Source organism: Myxocyprinus asiaticus, chromosome 50 (genome assembly GCF_019703515.2).
Source record: "Myxocyprinus asiaticus isolate MX2 ecotype Aquarium Trade chromosome 50, UBuf_Myxa_2, whole genome shotgun sequence".
Taxonomy (NCBI): domain Eukaryota; kingdom Metazoa; phylum Chordata; class Actinopteri; order Cypriniformes; family Catostomidae; genus Myxocyprinus; species Myxocyprinus asiaticus.
The window spans coordinates 694,267-722,209 of record NC_059393.1 but is presented as its reverse complement, the minus strand read 5'-3'; the positions used below and the strand labels follow the sequence as shown (position 1 = coordinate 722,209).

At 38.8% G+C, this 27,943-nt stretch overlaps 2 protein-coding genes across 5 annotated transcripts in view; both read right to left on the bottom strand.

Annotated features, from left to right (window-relative positions):
- Window positions 1–275: 275 nt before the first annotated feature.
- gmppb (GDP-mannose pyrophosphorylase B) lies at window positions 276–17,884 on the bottom strand. Of its 2 annotated transcripts, none has more exons than XM_051694534.1 (10): window positions 17,688–17,884; window positions 17,021–17,220; window positions 13,034–13,114; window positions 12,887–12,935; window positions 12,549–12,691; window positions 12,286–12,444; window positions 6,912–6,990; window positions 6,606–6,733; window positions 3,144–3,359; window positions 276–1,443 (listed from the first exon to the last, which is right to left on the bottom strand). In XM_051694534.1, the coding sequence occupies exons 2-10, from the start codon at window positions 17,147–17,149 to the stop codon at window positions 1,312–1,314; spliced, it is 1,116 nt and encodes a 371-aa protein (XP_051550494.1). In that variant the 5' UTR covers window positions 17,150–17,220; window positions 17,688–17,884; the 3' UTR covers window positions 276–1,311. The 2 variants fall into 2 exon arrangements, with proteins under 2 accessions (XP_051550494.1, XP_051550495.1); XM_051694535.1 differs by having other exon boundaries at window positions 3,177–3,359; window positions 17,688–17,880.
- Window positions 17,885–18,582: 698 nt separating this feature from the next.
- The window catches only part of LOC127438705 (inositol hexakisphosphate kinase 1-like), a 123,704-nt gene continuing 114,343 nt past the window's right edge, over window positions 18,583–27,943 (bottom strand). For all 3 annotated transcript variants that reach the window (XM_051694507.1, XM_051694506.1, XM_051694505.1), the window contains 2 exons: window positions 27,627–27,802; window positions 18,583–22,655 (listed from right to left, as the gene is read on the bottom strand). In XM_051694507.1, the coding sequence (XP_051550467.1) occupies window positions 22,164–22,655; window positions 27,627–27,802 (668 nt within the window). In that variant the 3' untranslated portion in view covers window positions 18,583–22,163. The remainder of the gene's footprint in view (window positions 22,656–27,626; window positions 27,803–27,943) is intronic.

The window sequence follows — 27,943 nt, the reverse complement described above, 5'->3', positions numbered from 1 at the left end:
TTTTAGTCAATTAAGTTCCAACAATTGCTTTTATCTTCATTTCTGTGGCTCAATCAATTTCACCATAATTACAGTCATAAATATGAATCATATGCATGTAATAACAGATATGGAACCATTATCCCAGCATGCAGCTTCTACAAAGTGAACTTTGTGAAATTGTCAAAACTTAATGTTTTAAACTAACAGCTTAAAATCGTCTTTGGAATAATGTGTATTGTGAAAAATGTGCTCAAACCATAAAATAAATAAATACATTTAGAAACAGACAAACATGGTTTCATTGGTTTACATTACTTTTATAGAAAAGACTACTATTTGGGTACAGAGACGTCATCAATGTTTGTTACCACCTTTGTTAATCTGCACAGTGAGTATTCCTTACATTTCTACACACTGCCATTTTCATCTAAAGGTTATGCATGAACAAAAAATCAATTGAATAATATAGTACATACTACAGTTAGTTACTCTTTTGAGGTGTAGTGTGTACATGGTTTGATCTGCTGATGCATCATGGGTATGATGCATAAGAATATATTTCACTCATTCTATGGTCACGTCATTTAAAGAGATAGTTCACCTGAAAATGTTCATTATTTACTCAGCCTCAATCATTCCAAAGCAATATGGACTCAAAAGTGGCATTTTTAGAGAAGCTCTTGGCCACTCTTCCATATAATGGAAGTGAACGAGGACTGGGGCTGTCAAGCTCCAAAATGAGAAAAAAAAAAGCATCATAAAAAGTGAAACTTGTGCACTATATTCCAAGCTTTCTGAAGCCATACAATAGTGATTGTGTGAGGAACAGACCGAATTTAGGCGGATGACAGTATTTTTATATTTGGGTGAACTGTTTCTTTACAGTTTCATCCTGAAAGCATTACACTTCTGCAAAAGAAAGAAAAACATACTGAAATGATAAAAGAAAGAAACATACTCACTGGGCAGTCTAGTGGTGTCTCAACATAAACAAAATGTACAAAAAGCAGGTTAAACCTGAACAAAAACAAAATGACAAATACAAGGGAAATAACATTTGTCTTGTGCCACCGAATGTTATTATCAGTATAAGAACACATTGCATATATTTAGAAGGGAGAAACGGCACTCGACCTGTCCAGATTGTGTGATCTTCACCTGCAGACAATATACCCATCTAACAGTTTAAACACCACAATCAGTAACTGCAAACTTCAAATACTCCAGCCATCTCATTCCCATCAGGCTTTAAGCAGCTGATTTTCTTTGTCACCGAGCGTTAAACTCAAACACACACTGGGGCACTTGGTGAAGGTGTGCGAGGCCGTATCACATGATGATCCGAGGTTCAGGAACAGAGTCTGTGATGGACTTGTGAGGCAGAACATTGGCACCGTTGATGTAGAGTTCATCACTGACTATCACATCTTCACCCAGAACTGAGACGTTCTCCATTCGTACCTGACAAACAACCACAACAAATCATAATAGTGTTTCTTCAACTTCAGTCACTTTTAACATGGTTTACACAAGGTAACTGGCAATATGAAATATCAATATTTAGTTCATAATCCAATATTATTGTGATTATTTTTGGTGTATTGCGATTCAAAACTACGATATATATGTTATTTCACTCAATGTTTCTCATTCGTCTTCATCGCCAAATGCACTGTTAAATTAATATAAAAGTGCCAGTTTACAAAACAAGGTCAGTTTATTTCCTAATATCTATGTGCAATGCAAAGCCAAAAAGCATACAAGACCATAATGGCTCCTTATTTCTGTGGTTAGGGCAATGTAGCTAGTCTTTCTAAAAATAAATGATAGTATACAATAGTAGCCTAAACACTTTAAAAACATTATTTATTACAACACAGTTTCAAAACACAAAAGTATAACAGATTTCACCTAAAAGGTTAGCCTATTTAATATGATACTCACATTTTTGTCAAAATACCTCAGTTAATGTTACTACTGTGAAGAAACAGTATACCTTTTGCATGTGTTTTCACAGTATGATTCAGAAGAGTGGATTTGCTTGGCGACATTTCCACAGATACACTTTTCCATTGATAAGCATTATTAACACAGGTTGCGTGCCTGTCGCAATCTATATTCATCCAATCATTGTTATCGACCTCATAAATATGCAAATGAGAAAGTTAACACAGTGTTTATAAATGTACAGTCTGAAAAATCTGAACCTAAACACCCAGGAATAATTCCTAACCCAGAGTAAAGTATGAACAGTGCAAAAACATGAAACAAGTTAACCCAGGGTTTAGAATGACCCGGGGATAAAAATGATAAGTATGATAAGCTCTTTTAGTTTTGCTCCAAAATCATAGGCAAAATTGTCATTTTGACCCCACTCTTCATGGATTACTTTTTTTTTTCTTCTTCTTCAATTTGGAATGCCCAAATCCCAATGTGCTTTTAAGTCCTCGTGGTGGCGTAGTGATTCGCCTCAATCTGGGTGGCGGAGGACGAATCCCAGCTGCCTCCGCGTCTGAGACCATCAACCCGCGCGAGGCATGGAGACATCGCGCATGGGAAGGCTTCACACTATCCACCGCAGCATCCGCGCTCAACTCACCACGCACCCCACTGAGAACGAACCACATTATAGCGACCACGAGGAGGTTACCCCATGTGATTCTACCCTCCCTAGCAACCAGGAGACCTGGCTGGAGTCACTCAGCACGCCCTGGGATTTGAACTAGCGAACTCCAGGGGTGATAGCCAGCGTCTTTACCACTGAGCTACCCATTAATAATGGATTACTTAGTAAATATTTATCCATGGTATTCATATTTTTAAACAATTATGTTTATCTTTCATCAGTAAAAAAATGATCAACAACAAAATTTTGACCCAGGGACCTCTGTTTGATTTGATCCTATCCTAACAAACTGCTTTCTGTGAAATGTTTTGCTTGAAAAGTGTGCTTGTGCTATCTTTCTTTAAAATAGATTACTTTCATATTTAGTTATATAATGCAAAGATATTGAGAAATTTTAAGTGTGGCTAAAGTGCCACTGTATATTGTATTTTATGCTTTAAATCAATCAACTTCAAATGCTGTTGAAGAATTTTTCAAATCATGAAAAATAAAAAAAACTTCCGGAACCGAAGTCACTGTAAAAGTGTGTACTCACTGTTGCGCTCTTTTGTGGAAGTGTGAAACTCACCCACTGACCCACTGACGAGCTCCACCCCACAATGCATGACTCCAGCCAGGAATGAGAGCGAATGTGCGCCCCCTTCAGGACGGTACAGCGCTTTATTCTCACCCCGTCCTCCAGAACGACCCCAGCACCAATTGTCACATTCGGCCCAATGGTACAGTTCTCCCCAATCACTGCTGTAGTGTCCTGGGAGGGTGAAGATTTGAATATTATTTTATTACACATATAGTACAATATTCTGCTTACAATGTACTTATGTACACATTATAACTTCTAGCAGAATTATGCCACTTCATGACTTTGTTTGCTAAAATAACATTTTAATGACAATTTATGTTCTTAAAATATATATTTTTTGTATTTATTTATGTAGTAACCATTGCATAAGAGCAATATATTATGAATATTTTGACTTCACTGCACATCTTGCTTACTTTTAATACTTACAATCAGTTTTGGGTGTATCCAGATTACAAAGTCATACGTTACTGGAATCGAATTACCCTTTTAGTCAAAAATGTATGTAACGCATCACATTTTAAATTCTTGTTAACAGATTACAGTTAACAAGAATTAACTGTTCAGCCCCCCCACTTTAAGCCCACACCTCAACTGAACTTCAGCTGACATGAAAATAGTTTTAAAAGTAGTATAGCATGGAATAGAAATGACTAGCTCCAATGAGTCACTTTCCTGCTGTTGACAGACAATAATGATCACGTTGATGATTGCACTGGTACTCAATAGCTGCATTACCACTGCCGGGCCAAAGGAGGGAGTGCTAGTACATGCCAGGGCCAGTTGCTTTCCCACTGTCACTTCCGAGGTTTAATCGTGCCTCCTCAGGGCTTACATTGGGCCAACGGCCTTTGGCCTGCCGATTGCCCTTGGGCCAAAGAAGGCCAACTGGGGATTGAGGTGGGGTCAAAGTCAGAGTTTTACTCGTGCTGTGTTCCATTTAAGTCAGATGTGGGATATTCCTATTTGAATTCTCCGATCACCGACCATAAAGGAATTCCATTGCCATATGCTCGGAAAATGATGGCTAAACAACCAAAACTGCAAGGCTCCCGTTAGTTTAAAAGGGGTCTGACTGTCACCAGAGACACCTCCTAGCAACCCAACTGATAAACAGTGCTGCTATGCTAGCATTTGTGCTTCAGGTGTACGATCACCAAAAGATAATTTAATTTACTATGTTTAGGACACCAGTCTCTGCAAACATTTGTTAAACGTGCTTTAATATCTTGTAATGTAGGAACTTTGACTCATTGATCGATATCATTTAATAAAAGTGAATGTTTATCACTAACTTTGCACATCTCTGAGTGCGACATGTTTGTGTGACGTCACACACGTGCATCTCAGCAAAAAAATTGCGGACACATTACAAATCTGTTAAGATGCACAATGGACAAAGCGGTGCCCAAAGGAAGAACGTTCCATGGTTTGAGATCATGGACGGTGTGCTTGGACATCTTCCCGCTGTTCGTGGAGAGACCACTAGGGACACAAAGGCAGTTAAAGTCGGTGAGTTGTCAGCTGAAACTCATCTTCCTAGCTAGCAAACGTTTACATACAATATAAACTTGATATTCTAGATAACTAGATAACATGCGTATTTGGTTTGGCTTGTGAAATAGGCAGGGTGTGTGACATTTATACCAAGGCGGCATATTAAGGGCGGTTTTAGGGCAACACTGCTGGGCTTTTGGGCCAGTGGTGGGAATGCAGAGTGATTTCGGTCTCGTGGCTCGAGGTCTGAGGCTATTGGCCCCGTCTGACCAGTATATGGCCCGGGCTCACACTGGCCCAATAGTGGAAAAGTGGATAAGAAGTCAGACTTCAACTGAATCAGGATCACAACTAACTCAAAGGAATTCTAATCTCACCCAGGGTTACTAAAAAATAAACCCCTGTCATAACATAAAAAGAAATAACAGTCCCCAAAACCTGCACAGACATACTGTACCTCATTAATTATGCAAAGACAACAGCCAATAGCAAGTCCCCAAGCAATTACAGGATATTCCTGATAAGGACTATAATTCAATGTAATTTTAGCACCTGGCATTCGTTTAAATAGGTGAACGTGCCATTTTACCCTTTGCACTGAGAAAAGTGAAATGAAAAAAAAAAAATGCAGATGTCTGATCGGTCCATCTAACCACTGATCTACAAAAGCCCTGGACCATAAATGAAAAAAAGAAGCCAGAAATGAATGAAGGTGGATGAGAGTGTGCTGCCGAGCTGTCACTGTCATTCTATGTTGTTTGTAGACGTGCGTAGAATCATAAGGAGATGTTCCCTTATACAAAAATCCAGATGTTTATGTAAGTAGTTGTAATTTATGTGATATGATTTACGTGATAGCCGTAAAATGACCATATGCTGTTTGCACAATTTTATCAAGCTTATCAGGTAACATAACAGTTTTACATTCTATGTGGTTTCCTGTTATTCTTCTGTCAAGAGGGTAATTTGTCTTAATTTGCAGTAAGACAAGATTGATATTGACGATCAGTTATAAAGTAAAATACTGCTTTGTATCCTATTATAGGGTGTGAGGAAATAACTTTAACCCTTACCTCTTCAACTCACACAAGGTCGAATGCAATATGATGCTTTAATATTGGTATAAAACACAGCGCGTTTTGTGCTTGAGTAACGTTGTTGAATGCAGACACAAACAATAAAAGACTATCAAATGATTTAACAGACAAAAAAGGAGAGACCAATACACAAGAACACGCAGTTAAACCCATACAGTGTTCCAAAAGTATCCAAAACCGAAGACAGCTGCCTCATCAAAGGTATGTGTGAACTGTGAATATAATGATAAGTGTATAGCAAGTCTCTCTCTGTGCTGGTGATGCAGAAGCAGATTTGAATCTCTTTAGTCAGATTACATCAACATTTGAAATGTGTAAGGAGTTTGTTTTTGACTAGTCAGTCCCTGTGATTTTGAAAATCTTGGAAGCTGGTCTGGTATAAATTAGCCATGTGTTACTGCGGATGTTGCTGTGATGATGGCACAACCAGCCCCCTGGTTCCAGGTCTACATTTTCTGAAAATCCTTTTTAGGCCATGACTGACTGAATGTTTCACTGGAATAGCTGCCCTTATTCATTTTAAGCTTGGCTTATAGAAAGGGGCAAAGGGAACTTCTGAATTTCCTGTTTAGAGCACAATCAATTTCTAATAATGTGTGAGGACATAATCTTCTTTTCACAAAATGAAAAGAAGTGAAGAGGGTCAAATGAAATGATAAGCCTTACAATGCTGTATAATGCACAACTCACTAAGTGTGAGCAGAGTAATGATTTTGTGCTGCCACCTGGTGGACAGGTTATTTTAAACTACACTGGGTATCCAATTCACACCTACAAATTCATGTAATCAATGTTGATGTAATTGATAACTGTTTCACACCACAAGGACGTTTCCAAGGAAACCCGGTCCAGAGCGGAGTCTCTCAGGTGCCTGCTGCCGTACGGACTGTAGATACATGCACATGCCCGTCAGGAAGTCTTTCGGCTGACCGATGTCCATCCAGAACCCTGAATACACAAAGCGCTCACAATCACATCACACCTACAGAGCATCTGATCAGGGTATTTGAACAATAGATAAAAACTCCTAAATTCATTTTGACAAATAAAGTGAAACTACACATTTCAAGCAATGGTGAAAAATTGCAATTGTATGTCAGGTAAAGTGTGGATGTGTGTTTTGCACCTTGCAGCTCCATGGCATACAGGTGTCCCTCCTCTGCCATCACAGGAAAGATCTCCTTCTCTATGGAGGTGGGTCGCAACTGACAAAATACAGGAAAATATTGATTTAGAAACGTACCGTATAAGATTTTTATTTAATTTTTTTATCTCCTTTTCTCCCCAATTTTGGAATGCCCAATTCCCACTACTTACTAGGTCCTCGTGGTGGTGCGGTTACTCACCTCAATCCGGGTGGTGGAGGACAAGTCTCAGTTGCCTCCGCTTCTGAGACTGTCAATCTGCACATTTTATCACGTGGCTCCTTGTGCATGACACCGCAGAGACTCACAGCATGTGGAGGCTCATGCAACTCTCCACGATCCACACACAACTTACCACGCACCCTATTGAGAGTGAGAACCCCTAATCGTGACCACAAGGAGGTTACCCCATGTGACTCTACCCTCCCTAGCAACTGGGCCAATTTGGTTGCTTAGGAGACCTGGCTGGAGTCGCTCAGCACACCCTGGAATCGAACTCGCGACTCCAGGGGTGGTAGTCAGTGTCAGTACTCGCTGAGCTACCCAGGCCCCCCAAACGACTTGTGTTTTTAAATGAATCAGTTGAGTTAATGATTGAATGACTCTCATAAAATTCAAGGATGCTCATTTGTCACCACCTACTGGAGTAAATATGCAATCTCCAGAAATGGTCAGAGAACGAATCAGTGAATAATGATAAATCAAAATCCCCACTACTGGAAAATTGGAAAGCCTCGGTCAAAGAGAAGTGGAGCGATACAAACAGTAAAACATCCCAGTTATGTTTGTATTGTATATCAGTACTCTTGGAACACCTCTCGTCCAATCAGATTCGAGCACCAGGACTAAGGGGCTGTTTACACGACAACGTTTTCAACTAAAAACGGAAAACTTTTTATGCGTTTTGGCTGTTCGTTTACATGACAATGGCATTTTGGGGCCTGAAAACGCAAACATTTGAAAATGGGTTTCAATTATCATCTCCGTGTAAACACACAAAAATGCGAATTTGTGAAAACAATGACGTCATGCGCACGCGTATTACATGTTCAGCCTATAGGCATGCATGCGAGTACTTCAAAACAACGCGCGAGACATTCAAAACTACAATGGCGGACTACAGGACTGTGTTTGTGCTGCTCAAGATTGAGTTTATTGATGCTTCTCCAGCAAAGTGTAGATTTACTGCATCACTACTATGACCAGCGATCGCCATCTTCATTGTTTGTATTCACCACTCTGTGGAAGAATGCTAATGTGCGCAGGCGCGTAGTGTTTCTTTACAAAGTAACATCGCCAACTACTGGCCTGGCATGCATAATACAGTGTTTTTAGTCGTTTTCGCGGATCCGTGTGAACGGGGATCGTTTTAACAACGTTGTCGTCTGTACGCTAAACTTTTCAAAAACGCAAAGGAAAAACATTTCCGTTTTTAGTACATCGTTGTCGTGTAAATGTACCCTAAATGTCCACTTGTTATCAGCTAGCATTCTTGCTCGTGTGATATTGCTTAAATAAAATGTTTGATAAAAAAAAAAATTATAATAAAAAAAAAAAAGGTAAATCGATAAAGAAATATGATTTTTGAATAGTCATAATTTTTTATTTTTTGTTGCTGTTTTTAAACCTTAGAAACCACAGAGTGACTCTCATGAAAATGTGTCCAGGTCACATTTTCTGTTTTTTGCATAAGGGTCACTGACAAATAAGACTGTCTGATATGATAAAAATTATAAATCTTTTAAAAATTCTTGTTAAAATCCTGTTTCAAGTATGTAATAAATCTTCGTGACTATCTTGGTTTCACACATTTTTGAAAAATATTTAGAGCATTTTCTACAAAAAATTACTATAAAATGTCATGTGGTGTAACCATCAAGTAAGGGGCATTAAAGTATTTTCCTTGCCCTTTGAATATGAGTATACTCAACTTTATCATTAATTTCAAAAAAGTTTTCAAACATATTTTTCAAGGTATATTAAAATTTTTTTTTTTACAACTATCATGCGTTTTTGAGATAAGAATATAAGAAGGTTTCTCAGGGTTACACCACATTATTGATTTGGTAGACAAAAGTTAACTGCTTTTTTTTATTTTTATGAAATAATAAAATATTACTCTGCACTACTCATGCCAAGATTTATCTTTTCTTGAATATATACAGGTGCTGGTCATATAATTAGAATATCATCAAAAAGTTGATTTATTTCACTAATTCCATTCAAAAGGTGAAACTTGTATATTATATTCATTCATTACACACAGACTGATATATTTCAAATGTTTATTTCTTTTAATTTTGATGATTATAACTGACAACTAAGGAAAATCCCAAATTCAGTATCTCAGAAAATTAGAATATTGTGAAAAGGTTCAATATTGAAGACACCTGGTGCCACACTCTAATCAGCTAATTAACTCAAAACACCTGCAAAGGCCTTTAAATGGTCTCTCAGTCTAGTTCTGTACGCTACACAATCATGGGGAAGACTGCTGACTTGACAGTTGTCCAAAAGACGACCACTGACACGTTGCACAAGGAGGGCAAGACACAAAAGTTCATTGCAAAAGAGGCTGGCTGTTCACAGAGCTCTGTGTCCAAGCACATTAATAGAGAGGCGAAGGGAAGGAAAAGATGTGGTAGAAAAAAGTGTACAAGCAATAGGGATAACCGCACCCTGGAGAGGACTGTGAAACAAAACCCATTCAAAAATGTGGGGGAGATTCACAAAGAGTGGACTGCAGCTGGAGTCAGTGCTTCAAGAACCACTACGCACAGACGTATGCAAGACATGGGAACAACAGACAGCGTCTGAAGCGTCTCGCCTGGGTTAAAGACAAAAAGGACTGGACTGCTGCTGAGTGGTCCAAAGTTATGTTCTCTGATGAAAGTAAATTTTGCATTTCCTTTGGAAATCAGGGTCCAAGAGTCTGGAGGAAGAGAGGAGAGGCACACAATCCACGTTGCTTGAGGTCCAGTGTAAAGTTTCCACAGTCAGTGATGGTTTGGGGTGCCATGTCATCTGCTGGTGTTGGTCCACTGTGTTTTCTGAGGTCCAAGGTCAACGCAGCCGTATACCAGGAAGTTTTAGAGCACTTCATGCTTCCTGCTGCTGACCAACTTTATGGAGATGCAGATTTCATTTTCCAACAGGACTTGGCACCTGCACACAGTGCCAAAGCAACCAGTATCTGGTTTAAGGACCATGGTATCCCTGTTCTTAATTGGCCAGCAAACTCGCCTGACCTTAACCCCATAGAAAATCTATGGGGTATTGTGAAGAGGAAGATGCGATATGCCAGACCCAACAATGCAGAAGAGCTGAAGGCCACTATCAGAGCAACCTGGGCTCTCATAACACCTGAGCAGTGCCACAGACTGATCGACTCCATGCCACGCCGCATTGCTGCAGTAATTCGGGCAAAAGGAGCCCCAACTAAGTATTGAGTGCTGTACATGCTCATACTTTTCAGTTGGCCAAGATTTCTAAAAATCCTTTGTTTGTATTGGTCTTAAGTAATATTCTAATTTTCTGAGATACTGAATTTGGGATTTTCCTTAGTTGTCAGTTATAATCATCAAAATTAAAAGAAATAAACATTTGAAATATATCAGTCTGTGTGTAATGAATGAATATAATATACAAGTTTCACTTTTTGAATGGAATTAGTGAAATAAATCAACTTTTTGATGATATTCTAATTATATGACCAGCACCTGTATATATATATATATATATTTACTACTGTCTCCAAACAGTTACACAATATGACATTGTTTCCTTTAAAGGAATAGTTCACCCAAAAATGAAAATTTGCTGATAATTTACTCACCCTCAGGCCATCCAAGATATATCAGAGTTTCTTTCTTCATCAAAACAGAATTTAAGATTTTTGACGGTCTAAAATGCATATTTAAGGTGCATCAAAATAATCCACATGACTCCAGTCGACAAATAAAGTTCTTCTGAACGCAAACGATTGATTATTTTTTAGAAACAAAACAATACTTATATACTTTTTTAACTACAAATGTTCGCTTCTGTACATCTCTGTGACGTGCGCTCATGAGAGGGATGACGTAAGCTCGTTGGTAAGGTCACGCGACACGTGGAGGAGGAGTCAGGAAGTGCGTCATTGTTTACAAGAGAAACTTGTGCTGTTCACAATCCAAAACAGTCCAAAACAATATAAAATAAAATAAAAAAATCATTTCCAAATAATAATAAAAATAAAAAACGATGTAAACAATGAGGCGCTTCCTGACTCCTCTTCCACGTGACGCGTGACCTTACCAACGAGCTTGGTATGGAAGCGAACATTTGTAGTAAAAAAGTATTGTTTTTGGGTGAACTATTCCTTTAAGGCCACAGAAAAAAATCTAAATGATTTTTTACTCTGAACATGTTCATTATAAAAGAGGTGGATTATATTGACTTTTTTGTTTTTGTGAATTGCATTCTTAATGTATTTTTGAATAATATAATAGATATGTCTATTCCTTGACCAATAAACAAAAGCCCAATTTCTCCTCAAATTCACATTACTTTAATATCTTAATAATTACTTTAATCTTATTCATTTTATTTATTGATTGATTTTGGAGTGAAATATGGAATGTTTTTGACCGGTTTCTTGAGTCCAAAAGCACTTAAAGGGATAGTTCACCCAAAAATGAAAATTCTCTCATCATTTACTCACCCTTATGGCATCCCAGATGTGTATGACTTTCTTTCTTCTGCAGAACACAAACAAAGATTTTTAGATGAATATTTCAGCTCTGTAGGTCCGTACAATTCAAGTGAAATTTTGAAGCTAAAAAAAGCACATAAAGGGAGCATAAAAGTAATCCACATGACTCCAGTGGTTAAATCCATATCTTCTGAAGTGATTTTATTGGTGTGGGTGAGAAACAGATCAATATTTAAGTCCTTTTTAAAGGACTTTTTAAAATTATCCTCCCTGCCCAGTAGGTGGCGATATGCACAAAGAATACAAATTAGCAAAAACAAAAGAAGAAGAATGTGAAAGTGGAGATTTATAGTAAAAAATTTCTTAAATATTGATCTGTTTCTCACCCTCATTTATCATATCACTTCTGAATATATGGATTAAACCACTTTATGCAGCCTTTATGTGCTTTTTGACCTTCAGTGTTTTGGTCTCCAACCACTTGCATTGTATGAACCTACAGAGCTGAGATATTCTTCTAAAAATCATTTGTGTTCTGCAGAAGAATCTGGGATGGCATGAGGGTGAGTAAATTATGAAAGAATTTTCATTTTTGGGTGAACTATAAGTTTAATGAATATATGTGAAACTGGAATGTAATATGGTGTTGTGAGATCACTCACCTGGATTCTTCTGAGCATGGCAGGACTGAAGATGTACATCCCTGCATTGATTTTGTTGGAGACAAACACTTGAGGTTTCTCTACAAAGCGATGTATCCGTCCAGTGTCCCCTTCATAAACTACCACACCATACTTAGACGGCTCTTCCACTTTAGTCACCTGAAACATCAGCCAGATGTTTATATTGCAGTTTATCAGTGTGGCAGTTGAATGGCTCAGGGTATCTGTGAAACGTCATGTGATATGGAGAACGGTGTGCTTACAACAATGGTGCCCTCTTTGCCATGCTGCTGGTGGAACTTAAGCATGTCTTCAAAGGGGAAATCACAGATGACGTCACTGTTGAGGACGAAGAAAGGTTCCTCGCTGTCGGTCAGCAGCTCGTGGGCCAAAGCCAGAGGACCAGCTAGATGAACACAAGCAAATAGTTACAGACTGGCTGTTGGCTGATCTTCAAGCACTATGGTCAAAACTTAAACACTTGCCAAGTGCCAAATGCGAGTATAAATCACTTTTTGCTAGTAAAAAATTTGTTTTAATTTTGGACACTGCTTTGCTGAGTAATGCATTGGTCACAACCAAAGTAGAAAACTTCACCTACCAGTGCCAAGAGGTTCCTTCTCATGTGAAAGGGAGATTTTAATTCCAAGCTGTCAAAATCCCAAACAGTGTTCACATATGACATATGACTGGCCATCTGAATATTAATATACATTCGTAATGAGTTAAACTAAAAAAAAAGGCTCACTCTTTTCTCCTGAGCTCTCATCTCTCGCTCCAGCAACTCAGACATATAGCTCACCGCAAGAATCACATGATGAACTCCAGCCTGAACACAAAGACACAACATACTAATACAATATACATGCATTTATAAACATAGCTGAAAATAGCAGATAAGGAATCAAGCATGACAGGGCAGATCTGTTACAAATCAGGCTAATGATTCAATGCATTAATTCAAGATGATTAGTTATATTAGATTAGCAAGTTGCAGTCAGTAGGGGACAATAAGCACAACACCAGCTGTATAGGCAACAAATCCCACAAAATGAGCCTCAGTTCAGCAGGACTAGTCTAGGACTGCAATTTAATTAAATAAATAAATAAATAGTCTGCTCGCTTCAAAGTTTATGCGCACTGCACTGTCCTGTCTGTATTGTGTTAGTGCATCATTACAGTGTTTTCAAAGGTGGTTCTGTGCTCCCCAACTTCATCTCATGCTCAGAATAACAGATGTGCTTCGAGTTCAGTTCCGTTTGCTTACATGCGCTGAGCGCGTCATAATGAAAGCATTCCAGATTCACTTTAATTTAACTTTTGTGTAATATAATTTACAAATACAGATAATACATCCCATGGCACCCAGTATTAGTGGACAGAGGAGATGATGATGTTAAAATGAGGAACCATTATACAGCTGTTGTAAATTCAGCTACACACAAACTCTTCATAATGATGTCACCAAATTAAAAGGTAGCAAATCCTGTGCAAGTTAGGATTTTATTACTGAAATATATTACTATTGCATAATAATAATCAGAATAAGAATAATAATCATCATCAATATAATATTATTATACTATAAAATAATATTCAAGTTGACTGGGTTCTAAAAAATAATGCACTGATTCTTGAGATAAGGGACAAAACATGTCCTACATACAAAAGTCCTCTTTATGTTAAAAATCAAGAAATTCATAATAACAAAAATACTGAAACAGTTAAATCTAAAGGAAATGTGTATATGCAGGGCATTCATTACATGTATTTTTAAATAATTTAATTATAATTTTTTTTAAATACATGCTCTCACTTCAGCAAGAGGTCACAACGTTAGCAGCACTTAAGTAGTACTTAATCTCGCGTTTCTCGCGTTTCCCAAAAGCATCGTTGTCCAAGTAGTTCATAAAATCATTTGTGAATTAACGTAAGTTTGAACTGCTCTTAAGTCCATTAAGTGCAACTTAAACATATCTTTCTGGCATCTTTCACAGTTTATCAAAGACAATGGGACATTTAATAAATTGTATTAATATATTTTGATCATTGGAAAGCCATTGTAAACTATTTCAGATGATAACAAAGTGCTATGAAATCAATAGGCAGTCTCCACAGTCTGCGCATGTGACGTGATAGGTCTACATTACAAGACATGTAATACAGTATAACATTATATTAGCCTTCATTGTTAGGCATAATTGTAATGGCAATAGAAAGACGATATGTTCTTATTAAACAGATTTTTTTAAGAAGACATATGTGAGTAATGTGACTAAACTTAAATTAATATGCCTTAATAAATCATTAAAATATGGTTAACCAAAGAGATTAGACTGAGAGTGTGCAATGACAGATTCCTCCTCTCTCTCTCTCTTCTTCATCCTCCTCCTCTTCTTTCTTCCTCCAATGTCTGGTTCAAATCAGCTCGCATAGTCTTTTTACAAGGCAGTAACAAATTGCATGCTGCATAATGGCAGTAAGGCTACAAGTACACAGTACACTGAACTCTAACCAGATGATTTATTCATATTTAGACAGGTCTATGAGTAGCTAAATACTGATGTCCGTCATTTTAATATCCTGTTCTTCTTAGTTTTGCGGCCCGTTTCCCAAAAGCATCGTAACTCAAGTAGTACTTGAAAATGCTCGTAGATTAACGAGAAATTGTACAGCGCTAAGAACATTGTAAGGACACAGGCTTATGCAGACACTTGTAGGACAATCGCGAAATTACACCCGATACAATTTAAATACCTATAGCTACACTTTATGCTCATTTAATATCAGTATACGTACGTTTTATTTTATTATTATTTTTAACCAACAAGGCTAATAATAATAATAATAATAATAATAATAATAAATGCAGAAAATGTTTAGTCTACACTGGATGAACAGATAAATTAATAAGTAAACAAATAAAGTTATTTGTGGACTAGTTGGTAACAACAAAGTGGTGGGATGATTGTTGCAGAGAACTGTAAAAATTACAGACAGAGAAAGAAAAAAGTCAATAACTTGCTGCCGTGCATGAAAATCGTCCATACAGTATATTGGCTCCTCGTCTCCTCTTCCTCTCTGACACCTAAGGGCACTCACGCCCACACCACGTGTTGTGTAGTACCACACATGTTGTGTAGCATTGCTAGCATTGTTACCGTTATCACTTTTGGGAGTAAAGGGCAGATCTCCCTTTGATTGGTGAATGTCCCTAAAGCGCAGCTTCCACACGTCTCCTTATTTTGCACTCCGCAATAACACGGTGAACCTCGTTATATTCAATTAATGCTTGTAGTCATTAGCAGGACCATACACAGGTTCTCCGCTGTCTTCACTGATCCTGGAAGCTTGAATCTCGACAAACAGAGCAATTGTGTTATACATTTTTTTATATTTTAAACAAACAATGTTTAAGTCTCTGCGGTCACAGCTTCAACAGGTCAACTCCGTCATTCCCATTATAATCATTTCTATTAGAACTGGGTTATACATTTTGTCATTTTAGTTTAGGTTTTAGAGGAAGCTTCAACTGGCTCCAGTTTACAAAACACGGTTAAAATGGAAAAATATTGGGGCCTGGGTAGCTCAGTGGTAAAAGACACTGGCTACCACCCCTGGAGTTTGCTAGTTCGAATCCAAGGGCATGCTGAGTGACTCTAGCCAAGTCTCCTAAGCAACCAAATTGGCCCGGTTGCTAGGGAGGGTAGAGTCACATAGGGTAACCTCCTCGTGGTCACTATAATGTGGTTCGTTCTCGGTGGGGCGTGGTGAGTTGAGCACGGATGCCGCGGTGGATGGCGTGAAAAAATATTCCATTTTGTCAACACAGAATTTTCAAAATAGTGTGAAAACAGTTTTTTATATATTATATATATATATATATATGTATTTTATCACTTAACTCCTTTACTGAACACTATTATTAGATAATTAAAGACTTTACACTCTTGTTGGATGGATGGATCAAATTAAAATAACATGCTTTTAGTGTGTCTGACCGAGTTGACACAAATCACAGTAAGATGCAAATTATGAATCGAATAAATGTCAATTTACAGAAAAAAAAAAAGTGTTTTTATAAATACCTGTTCCCTTACATGGTTCGTTAGCCAAGACATTTGTCTACAAATATATCCATTTCAAATTAATTTAGTATTAAAAAATAATGTTTTTTCCCTTATCTCAAGAATCAGCGATACATTGAATTATCTTTATTTGGGGGCCTTTCTCAGTAAATATTTATATGTGATTAATTATGATTAATTTGAATAATTTATCAGCATCTTATGCAAGTCATTTGATAAAGAACCATTCATGTGAACTGATTGACTTAAATGATTTGATTTTCCCAGCACTACATGTGAGATAGGGGATGGTTTAGGAGTGTTCGATTACTCCCTCGGCTCCACTGATTCGTTCACAATCCAATGTGACAAATGTAGCGTATTCTGTTGCTACAGCTAGCTACTTGCTAGAAAATGTAACTCGTTACTGGAAAAACTACAACATTGTGAAAATAGCTGAACTACTGCAACGCTACTGAAAAGTTTATTGAATTTGTCTTTGAATCAGCATTTTTATTTCCAAACCAAATGTGTCAAAATATTATATTTATAAGCATGTGCTTAAAACCTAGAACAAGCAGCTCTTCCAAGACAGACTGGACACAGTGACACCAGTAATTCTCTACTGCACACCATTTTCAGGCTAGATTTGCCCTCTAGGAACCTACCTTGACTAAAGCCTCCACCTGATGCAGCAGGATGGGTTTATTGCAGAACTCCACCAGCGGTTTGGGCACGGTAAGGGTGAGAGGTCGTAACCTCGTGCCATAACCACCAACTAGAATCAGAGCTTTCATTGTGGGTCAGTAGAAGAGGAAGTAGTCAGCTGGTCACAGGTGCATCAGAGATGATCATGTACTAACAGCACCTGAAACAAACAATGAGAGACATTTGGAACTGTGAGCTTTGTCAATTCAAGTCCTGATGGTGTCAGTATTTGTGAAGGCATCCAGATAGTGTACACTGAATATCACAGAGAGTAATTTGACACCCTTACTGTATGTCCAATAAGAACACACCCACAGAACACACCTGAAATACCTGTAATTCACCTCTCTAACGTGTACAAATAGCTATGATCTTACACGATATTGATCATATTCACGCATTCTTCAATACTGCTATTTTTTTTACATTTTACAATAACTACAGTCGTGGTAGTACAATAATTATGTAACGATTCAAAACATTTCAAAACATATTACAGCTTCTTTAAAGTAGCCAAAGTTAAGTGTAAATAGAAATAATAATAAACAATTGTATTGTTACTGATGTTTAAGTACAGCAGTAACACTCTATAGCACATATATAATATTATGATAATATTCAACTTACCCAATAATGATTCAGCTGCTGCAGTGATTTGACTCTTATGTTGAGATTCACATCAAGTCAAGGCGTAGGCGTTTAATCCTCACTCTCAATAATGAACTCTGTTTACTGTTTAATCGAGTTTCTTTCTGACAGATTGAATGATGTGTACTGAAGTGAATTCAGCTCAGTTCCGTACAGTGAGACGTGTGGGCGGGTACACAGTGCTACAAATGTGACGTCAAGTATCAGTGGACTGTACCAGTGTAGAGAGAGGAACTTTGGTGATATCTGTCTTTAATTACGGTATTAATTAGTCTCGCTAAAATATTTTAACTTATTAAAAATATTATAATTGTTTTAATGCATTGATCCAGCTGTTGTAACATAAAATATTGCTAAATCAATATAATAAGAGTTAACGTTGGCAGTGTGTTTTCCCTATTTAAATGGCACACGCGCCGTTGCGGACCAATCATTACAGAACAACGTGGCGCGGAAGTGAATGAGAATCAAAACATAATTTCAAAGTAAAAGCCCAGCAGCTCCATTTTTTTTTTTTTTTATCGTGATGAAAATACTACAGTGTTCACTAGAAATACTATTCTTTTTTGTCTTCCTCATAATTTCTATGAATAATTTGTAGATAAATCTATTTATATACTTACACTGATAAACACTGAAAACATGTTACGAACATGGAATTTCATACCATAAAGCTTACATTGTTGATTTGCTTTTTACAATATGGAGTGTTTTAAAACCTAATTTCACCCATCAGACAACATTGTATTGACTCCACAACATCTGTGTGACAACATTTAGTATTTATTTACCTTTACTATTTGTTTTATACTATATCTACACGGTATTTATTCTACGTAGATTTATTTGAATAAATAATACATACATAGCATAGTCAAAGAAGATTTTCATGTTTATTAAAGTTCTCTATAAAAGCCTGAAAAACAAGAAAACAGAATCTTACTAACAGTGATAACATCATGGTAACATTGTCACATTTACTTGTGATTGGCCTTTATTTGTTTTGCCATTGGTAGTTCCTTAATGAAATGCTCATTAAGTTTTGTTTTTATATTGCTGTTATACCGATTGATTCATCTAAAATCAGCTATTTTTTTCGACTTATGATTTGAATATTAGTTGTTGCTCCTTTTTTTTTAAATTATTATTATTTTATAAAAATATATGCAGTCACAAAACATAAAAGAGACAGGACAACAGATTATTATTATTATTATTATTTTAAATAAACGATTTATAGCTCACATTCAAAGATGTCATATTATATTTTTCTTAAAAAAATATCCATCCATGCAACAACAATATAGAGGATAATTTTCAAGGGTATTAATCTTATTTCTCTACAGGTTCTATATCTATGAAAGACAAAGCACATCTACAGATGAATTCATCCCTTAAACACACATCATGATCTCTGTGTTTCTCAAGCTCCAGCACACATGTAAGCTTCAGTTAAATAAAACAGCTACACGTTTATCAGTGATGTATTCATAATATTCTGAAACATAATTTCTGTACAATGCTTATTTATTGACAGAACACATCACACATGTGGCATTTTTACTCAAACATTCCCTTCAAAGTTTACTGAAATGATCAGACGTGCTATTTTTTTGTGGCAAGCCATTAATCACATACAGTGGCACTAAAAAGTATTTGGACACATAAGCAACTATTAAAAGTGTCTGAATGAAAATAATTTACACTCAGTTTTATATTTTATGTTAACTAATGCATTGACATTCAGATATTTTTAAGTGTGACTTAATTGGCCAAATATTTTTAGGGCACAGTTATATGTTCAGATCAATCATAATGGCTATAACTTTGGTAAACAATTGCAAAAGATAAATGTAAGCGAGAGATGGCTATAGACCACAATCACAGGTCTAAAAACAGACACATCCCTACAGCAACACGTCTGACCAATGTCAAAAAAGATTTTTAGGACAAGACATGCAGTTATTATAATTTGACAATATGGCCGGAAGTGATGTCTGTTTGTCAAAGAAAGGAGAAAAGTGCCCATTTGTCATTATAAGGATGACGCTACAGTGCAAGAATATTTCTACTGACACAGAGAACATCCTAAACAAGTCACTACAAGGAGACAGGAGACGTCCTCCACTCACTCACAATGCTGACAGGACACACAGGAACAAATTGAGGGAAGGTGGACTATTTTTTCCTAATGTTTTTCTTTCAATTGTGTTGCTACATGTGTGTGAGGGTGGACAAAATTACACTGTGTATCGGTGTAACTAACAGACAAGCCTTCAAATCAAGCTCAAAACATACTAAAAAACAAATCATGCTTTTGTAATGTGTTTAGAATAATCTCTAGTGCAGATGGTCCACTGAGGTTTTCTTGTGTAATGATAAGCACGTGTTTGGGATAGCTAAAGGCTTTGCAACAAAAGGGTTATCTAATTCAAGAATACAAATGAACAAACTTTTCCACCGATTTCCCTAAGACCACTTAAAAAAAGAGGCTGGGGAAAAATAACTCCAAAAAGAAAACAGAGTAAAAGAGTAAAATGTTACGATTGTTCTAAATGAACTGAGTAAGATAGCTACCAAAAAAGCAACAATTGACCTGTTATATACTGGATTTATCAACTATTGCCATACGGCAGGATTCATGGACTTTATAAACCCTTTTAAACACCCGCAGCTCCTACGATAAAGCTTTCACCAGCTATTCTGAGCTGAACGACTCCCTTTATAACTCCTGATAAATACTGCGACCCCAAATTCCTGATCAACCCACATGGGTGAATCTCGGCTCATATTTCACCCACAAAAATACAAAATTACATTTTAGCACAAAGAAAATTAAGCCTATTTTAGGACCATTAATGTAATTTTCACATTCCTTACAACGCAGCCATCCAATTTTCTTTGCTGTAATGGAAATATGATTTAATTGCAAAGTACAGTTGTAAGTACACCATTGTATTTGTTGTACTGAATTTAAATAAAAAAATAAACAAAATTAATAAAGGGAATAATAAAAAATAATTGTTTCATCACTGTGAATCATCACTGAGAATAATGCTAATTACAAACAAACACAAATGTAAAACGTGCCGACACTGTACATGAGAATTTAGAGGGAAACGCACATTTATACATCTCTGATGAAAATGAACCATGCTTTTACTACAGTAAAATTTAACTATGGTATTTTTAGTAAAACCACAACACTTACAATGTTTTTTTTTTTTTTATCTCCAGTAACCATATGTTACCCATGATAATAATACAGGAAAACCAAAAGAATGGTAATAAAAATAATGATAATACTGACAAAAACATGGTTAGTTTTACTATTGTAACACTATGGTTAATTTATGGTACACGTACCATGGTTTTAAAGCCGTGGTTCTTACCACAAAAATGGATAAATGGTTATTACAGCTTTACTATAGTGAAACCATAATACATTTTTGTAAGGGCATGTTTCTTAGTGGAAACCATAGTTTTAAAAACCATACTTGTACCACACATTAACCATGGTGTCACTATAGTAAAATAAACCATGTTTTTTGGCAGAATTATTCTGAATTTTATACTATAGATTTATTTCCCTGTATTATTCCTATGGTTTTACTGTAAATATCATAGCTAAAATATAGTTACTGTAGTAAAACCATGGTAAATTTTGAGGTTATGGTTTTACTACAAATACCATGGCTCAAAAGTTACTGTAGTAAAACCATAGTTAATTTTCATCAGGGATGGAAGGTATTGTGAGGGAAACCAAAATGCAGGGGAATGCAATACTCCTTCTGAAAATAAATTTTCTACCTGTCCTCTTAATGGGCTCCGTAGAAATGAGAAAATTTATGTCTAGTAGTGCATAGTTGTCATGAAAATAATGTCACATACAAACTAATTTGAATGGTCCAAAAATAGGCTTTATTTTCTGATTATTTTGAGGTGAAATATTCTGAAATTCAACCATACTTTTAGATCTCACACACACACACACACACACACACACACACACACACACACACACACACTCTCTCTCTCTCTCTCTCTTTCTCTCTCTGTCTCTTTCTCTACCAATCAAACACAGTAGAGAGAACCTGACCCTGGACATGCCCTGAGCAGCGGCTGTCTGCTTATAATGAATCATGACTGCAGTTCTTCAGCTGGCCACATGGTAGCGATGAATCCATGAGAGAAACAGAGCTGAAGCGTCTACTGTGATGATGATGGGGGCAGGAGCCATTTCTGTCCTGACGGCAGGGGAACAAATCAAGAACCTTTGTAGAGGTCACCTCCATTTCCTGCATTTATGAAAGCCCCCTGAGTTTAATTCAGAACTGACACAGAAAAAACACACATAAGTTTGTATCAATGTGCTATTTTTACAAAAGTTTCTCTGGTTCATATAAGGATGGGCAGTTTCATTAGATGTTCTGTACGAACAAAGAAACGTTTCGGCTACTGATTTTCCTTGCAGATTTCTTTCAAAATGTTGATGAGGCTCTCCAGTCCGAATACATAGCCTCGGTCCGGTCCATCATGGACAGTTTGGTCATCACGAAAACCCTTAAATGTGCTGTGGGCGAAATCTATCATTCGCACGTCCACGCTCGGTGCCTGAGGAGGGGTGTGAGGGTCCAAGGCATGGGGTTTCTCTAGCGATCTGTGTGGAGAGGCCTGACTTTCCTTCTCCGAGGCTTCAGCCGTCTCGGGATCTTTGCCCTCATATATGATGAGCAGAGAGCTGGAGTAGAAGCGGTACGATGCCTGGCGCTCCAGCACACACTTCAGACTGCACAGTTTGCTCAGGATGGGCTCAAACAGGTCCTTGCGCAGCTGCGTGCCATTGTGCATGAACTGAAAGAGTGCATGTCGAAAGCCTTCGATAGACAGACCTCGGCCGTAGTACTTGTTCCTGCATAGATAATGACCAGTGTCCATCTGGTACACCTGAAGAACAAACACACCAGATAAGCAGAAGTCAAATGAACAAGAGCCCATGACACTGTTTTTATCACTCAATTGGCTTTGTAAGGTTGTCAAAGCTGTGTAAACTGCAGCTGGTGATAATGGTCTTTATTTAGCCGCATGACAGCGAAATGAATCACGTGTGAAATTCTATCAAGTTATACTGTTTTCAAACCTTTCAATGGGTGAAGTCAACTGTACTAGCTATTGTATATCACATTAGGAAAGAAAATATTGTGAGAAACATAAATTCAGTCAAGTGTGTCCAAACTTTAAGTAGTATGTCCACAGTGATTTTAAATTTCCTTACAGTGATGGGCAGACATACTGTAGAGGTACCAAGAGTCCAAAATGAACAAAATTCCAGATGCAGTTTATCGTAAAACCAAAATCCCAACAATAACTAAAAAAAAAAAAAGATTTGGTGCATAACGCTGGACTTTTAAATATGAACAAGCCCACACCGGATACACCAGAGACTCGTATTTTGAAATGTCTATGCTTCCAGCTCACATAAACACATAAGGAAAACAAACATACACTTTTACAATCATCTACAATATAATAAAAAATTATCAGTAACTATCGGTGTTGATTTTTCCGATAACTGAGCAACTATGGGCACCAAAATATCGGAAAAACCATACCTCTAATTACATTATAATGAACATTGTCAAATTGGCTAATTCATATTGTATTAGCAGCAATTCATCAACAGTAGATCATCAGAAAACGCTTGTCATAATTGTCCGGTATTCCACTAATGCTGTATTTTAGAAAAAACTTTTCTCTAAGCTCAGCGAGTATTGACGCTGACTACCACCTGTAGTTGCGAGTTCGAATCCCAGGGTGTGCTGAGTGACTCCAGCCAGGTCTCCTAAGCAACCAAATTGGCCCGGTTGCTAGGGAGGGTAGAGTCACATGGGGTAACCTCCTCGTGGTCGCGATTTGTGGTTCTCGCTCTCAATGGGGCACGTGGTAAATTGTGCGTGGATTACGGAGAGTAGCATGAGCCTCCACATGCTGTGAGTCTCCTCGGTGTTATGCACAATAAGCCACGTGATAAGATGCGTGGATTGACTGTCTCTGAAGCGGAGGTACTGAGACTTGTCCTCCACCACCTGGATTTATGTGAGTAATCGCGCCACCACGAGGACCTAGTAAGTAGTGGGAATTGGGCATGCCAAATTGGGGAGAAAAGGGGATCAAAAATAAAATAAAATAAAAACTTTTCTCTAGGCACACCATCAGTCAAAATCAGCAAGAACATTAAAATGAAATCAGAATTTACTTCTATCTACTGAATAACAAAACCTCTTCGGAGAGCTCTATTTTATAACCTTAATAAAAAAATTGGCTCCCCCTCCACGCAGAGTCAAGTCCCGTTCACACTGCAACTGGCATCGCGCGACAAAGCGACAAGATCACATTCATTTTCTTAATGAGAGCACAGTGACTTCCAGTGACACAAGCTGTTGCGACCATGGGCGACAGACATCGCCGTGGGGAGCGACAACTTGAGAAAATTTCAACTTTATGCAAATGACGAGCGACATTCGCGAGAGACTACCAATGAGAGTGAAGACAGAGGAGCTCATGTCATCTGTCTCTAGGCAGTGAATGTGATACTGGAGTCTAGTGCAATCAAGATGAAGAAGTTAAAATTTCTGTGAGCAATTTCACTGTTCTATATCATTTGTCTGTAACCACATACATGGATATGGACTAGTAAAATGATGCGTGAAATACTGAAATACTACGACATACTGAGTGTGTTTGATTCATATACTGATATAAAGTGTTTCTTTTTTTTTAGTTATTTTGGATTTTTCCCCTTTTTCTCCCAATTTGGAATTCCCAATGTGCTTTTTAAGTCCTCGTGGTTGCGTAGTGATTTGCCTCAGTCCGGGTGGCGGAGGACGAATCCCAGTTGATCGTCAACCCGCGCATCTTATCACATGGCTTGTTGAGCGCATTGCCACAGAGACATAGCACGTGTAGAAGCTTCACACCATCCACCGCGGCAACCACGCTCAACTCGCCACACGCCCCACTGAGAACGAACCACATTATAGCGATCACGTGGAGGTTACCCCATGTGACAACCTGGGCCAATTTGGTTGCTTAGGAGACCTGGCTGGAGTCACTCAGCACGCCCTGGGATTAGCAAACTAGCGAACTCCAGGGGTGGTAGCCAGCGTCTTTACCACTGAGCTACCTTGTTTAATGATATATTGCATTAAGCACTGCTGCAGGTTATATAAAACGTTCTCACCTGGAGAATGTGCATTTTTAGAGGCAAAAGAACTGATTCCTTTTCAAATTAGAATGATATCTTAGTTTTATCAGCAGTATCATCTGTAATCAGCATTTCGCAAATGCTACCTCTGACTCCAGGCGTGATGTTTGAGCCAGCACTGGAGAAGTCTCATGTGTGAAAGACCTAATGGTATGACAGCGGACGCTGCCGCCATAAAACCCAGCATTTTCTGAAATTACTTCAGTGGAAATGTTTTCCCCAGACACTGATGAATGATCCGAACATGCTCGGTTGTAAGGTGTGCACGCATGCTCACAGAGTTGAGTGGAACCCCCAAAAAGGAGATTTGCTGGCTGGGAGAAAGTGTGCTTTTCACCCAGTTGACATTGAGACCTAAGTTTAATACTTAATACTGGTGATGTATTAAGTCCCTGTGCTCGCATTGCAGAGCCTCTGATCAGGCCAGTAATAGACAATGGTCAAGGTAATTCAGAAAGCGCACGGCGTTCATCTTCAAAAGGGCGAGCGCTGCATTGACACATTTCATGAACGTGCACGGGGTACGTTGATATGTCGTCCCTTGAACCATAATCTTAAGAACAGCCTGTGATGCGGTACAAGTCGAACATGAAAGTACGTGTCCTTTAGATCTATTGATACAAACCAGTCCTGTGGGCAGATGTGCAATAAGATCTGTTTCTGAGTTAACATTTTGAATGGCCGTTTTGCAAGCACACGATTCAAGCATCTCAGATCTAGGATCGGACGAAGCCCGCTGTCTTTATTTGGAACGAGAAAATAACGATTGTAAAACTCTTTGTGAGTTTGGAAGTCTGGAACAATCTCTTTCACGTCTTTCGTGAGGAGATTGTGAAATTCTGCCCGTAAAAGTGGCGTGTCTCATGACAGAACCATGGACAGTATAATGCCGTTGAATTAAGGTGGCCGGCATGCAAATTGGAGCATATAACCGTACTCGATCGTTTTTTGCACCCAGTCTGACACACCCGTGAGAGCTCGCCATGCATCTGCGTGGTGAGACAGCGGGCACATCAATCCACTCTTTATAGGAGATAGGGAAGCAGTTAAGTATAGTGTGTGGGGTGTGAGAAACGTGAAGAGAACCCTCTTTTTGAGAATGTACAGTATGAGCATCTCGTGCAGTCGCAACAACCGCTTTTCTTTTTAAATTTTTAATACATTCTTTGTTGGCAAACGACACACATGAACAAGTCTGCTGCTGGGGGGAGGGGGGGATTTCCTTCGGCACGGGGTTCGCACTGAAGCGGGTGAGGCTTCCGTTTGGGCCACGGTTTATGTGGTCTCACCGATGGGTCTGAGGTGGCTCTTGGCGCTGCTGAGATGCAGGAGTGGGGTTTTTCGTGGGGCACTGGCTCAAAGCAGAGCAAGAGCAGGCGGATGAGAGGAAACACTTCTCTTACGGAAACAATGATTCATCGCTTGCGACTCCTTTTGCGGCCCAATGAAGCATTCAAAAAAGCCTTCCACGGCATTTCTGAAGAAGCCGTCAGGGGTGTCAATCAAGGTGGCTTTCTCTGCATCAGGCATCTCCGTGAGCATTAACCAGACATGCCGTCCAAAACCACCAGATGACCCATTGCTTTTCCGATGGCCTGCACGGTAACCTTAGTGGCTCGCAGCGCCAGATCTGTGGCAGTGTGGAGCTCTTTGAACACGTCAGGATTCCGGCCTTGCTCATCTACATCTTTGAGGAGCTTGGCCTGAAAGACCCGCTGATTTGGAGCGCCGAGCCAGCCTGGCCCGATGCTGTATAAGCTCTTCCAGCCAGTGTGGACATCAGTCGGCACGGCTTGGAAGGGTGGTCAGTGCGGGATTTCCATCCCATAGCGGTAGAAGGACAGAGATGAGCTGCAACTGCCTCTTCAGTGGGGGAAGCTTAGCATATCCTTTTTCATCCACGTGGTCCACCTTTTTTAGGACCGCCCGTGTGAGGTCGCGAAGAAGCTCTCTGTCAGTGGCCTGTGCGAGCTCCTCACCCTCGCTGGAGGAGGGGCTGCAACATCCTCCATTGACCATTCTTCCATGTCCGAAGCTGCAATGGACATGGCATCATTATCATGTCAGATCCGCCGAATATGACAACACCGTGCTCATCCATAGAGGGCCGGAGGTTGTCCTGCACTGGCGAGGACCCTGCGTGGGAAGTTTGAGGGGCTCAAGGGGCTTGCGCCGGCATGAGATCCTCCTCGGGTTCTTCCATCTCTACCTTGCGGTCCCGCCGTGCTTCCTCATGTGGTCCCTCGAGACTTAACATGAGAGCGGTTTCAGCGTGGGTGCGGCCCAGGCAGCGAACGCAGCTCTCATGTTGGTCTGATGGAGCGATGTGCCGCTCACAGGAACACTTGCAATAATCTTTTAAAAGACGCGTACACACAAGCGGCTCTTTATATGAGTGTTTTGGACAGAATATTTTATATATATACTAAATATATATCAAAGGATACAGCTCCTTCCGGAATGCTGCGGGAAGTGGGTGGATGTGTCGCTGAGGCAAAAAAACCGAAGAGAAACTCTTCGCCGGAACACTAGATGGGACGGGTGAATCTTTCGCTGAATCTTTCGTTTCAATAGGGAACCCCTGCATATACCAGTGAACCTCTAGGTTATACCTCTAGGTTATTTCCATCAGCATATTTACTGTTGTATCTCACCTGCATGCCACACACACGCACCCCTAGCGTGGCAGACGTGCTCTGCTCGCATTTCTTCATCTGACGAGCGGCCTTCTCCTCTGATGCATCATCACCATGCTGTCGCGTGCCCATCTTTAGGTCCAGTATGCAGGGGTAACTGAAATGATGCACCACGTTCTCCAACAGCAGGAATTCTACAGGGTTTAGGGTCAAGGATTAATACACCAGACATAAACATGCATGCACACACTCGCTTTACACTGCAGTTTATTTAAGAGTTAAGGTCTGTTGACATAGGATGCGTATTTCTGTTACAAAACGGCTAGATGGAGTAC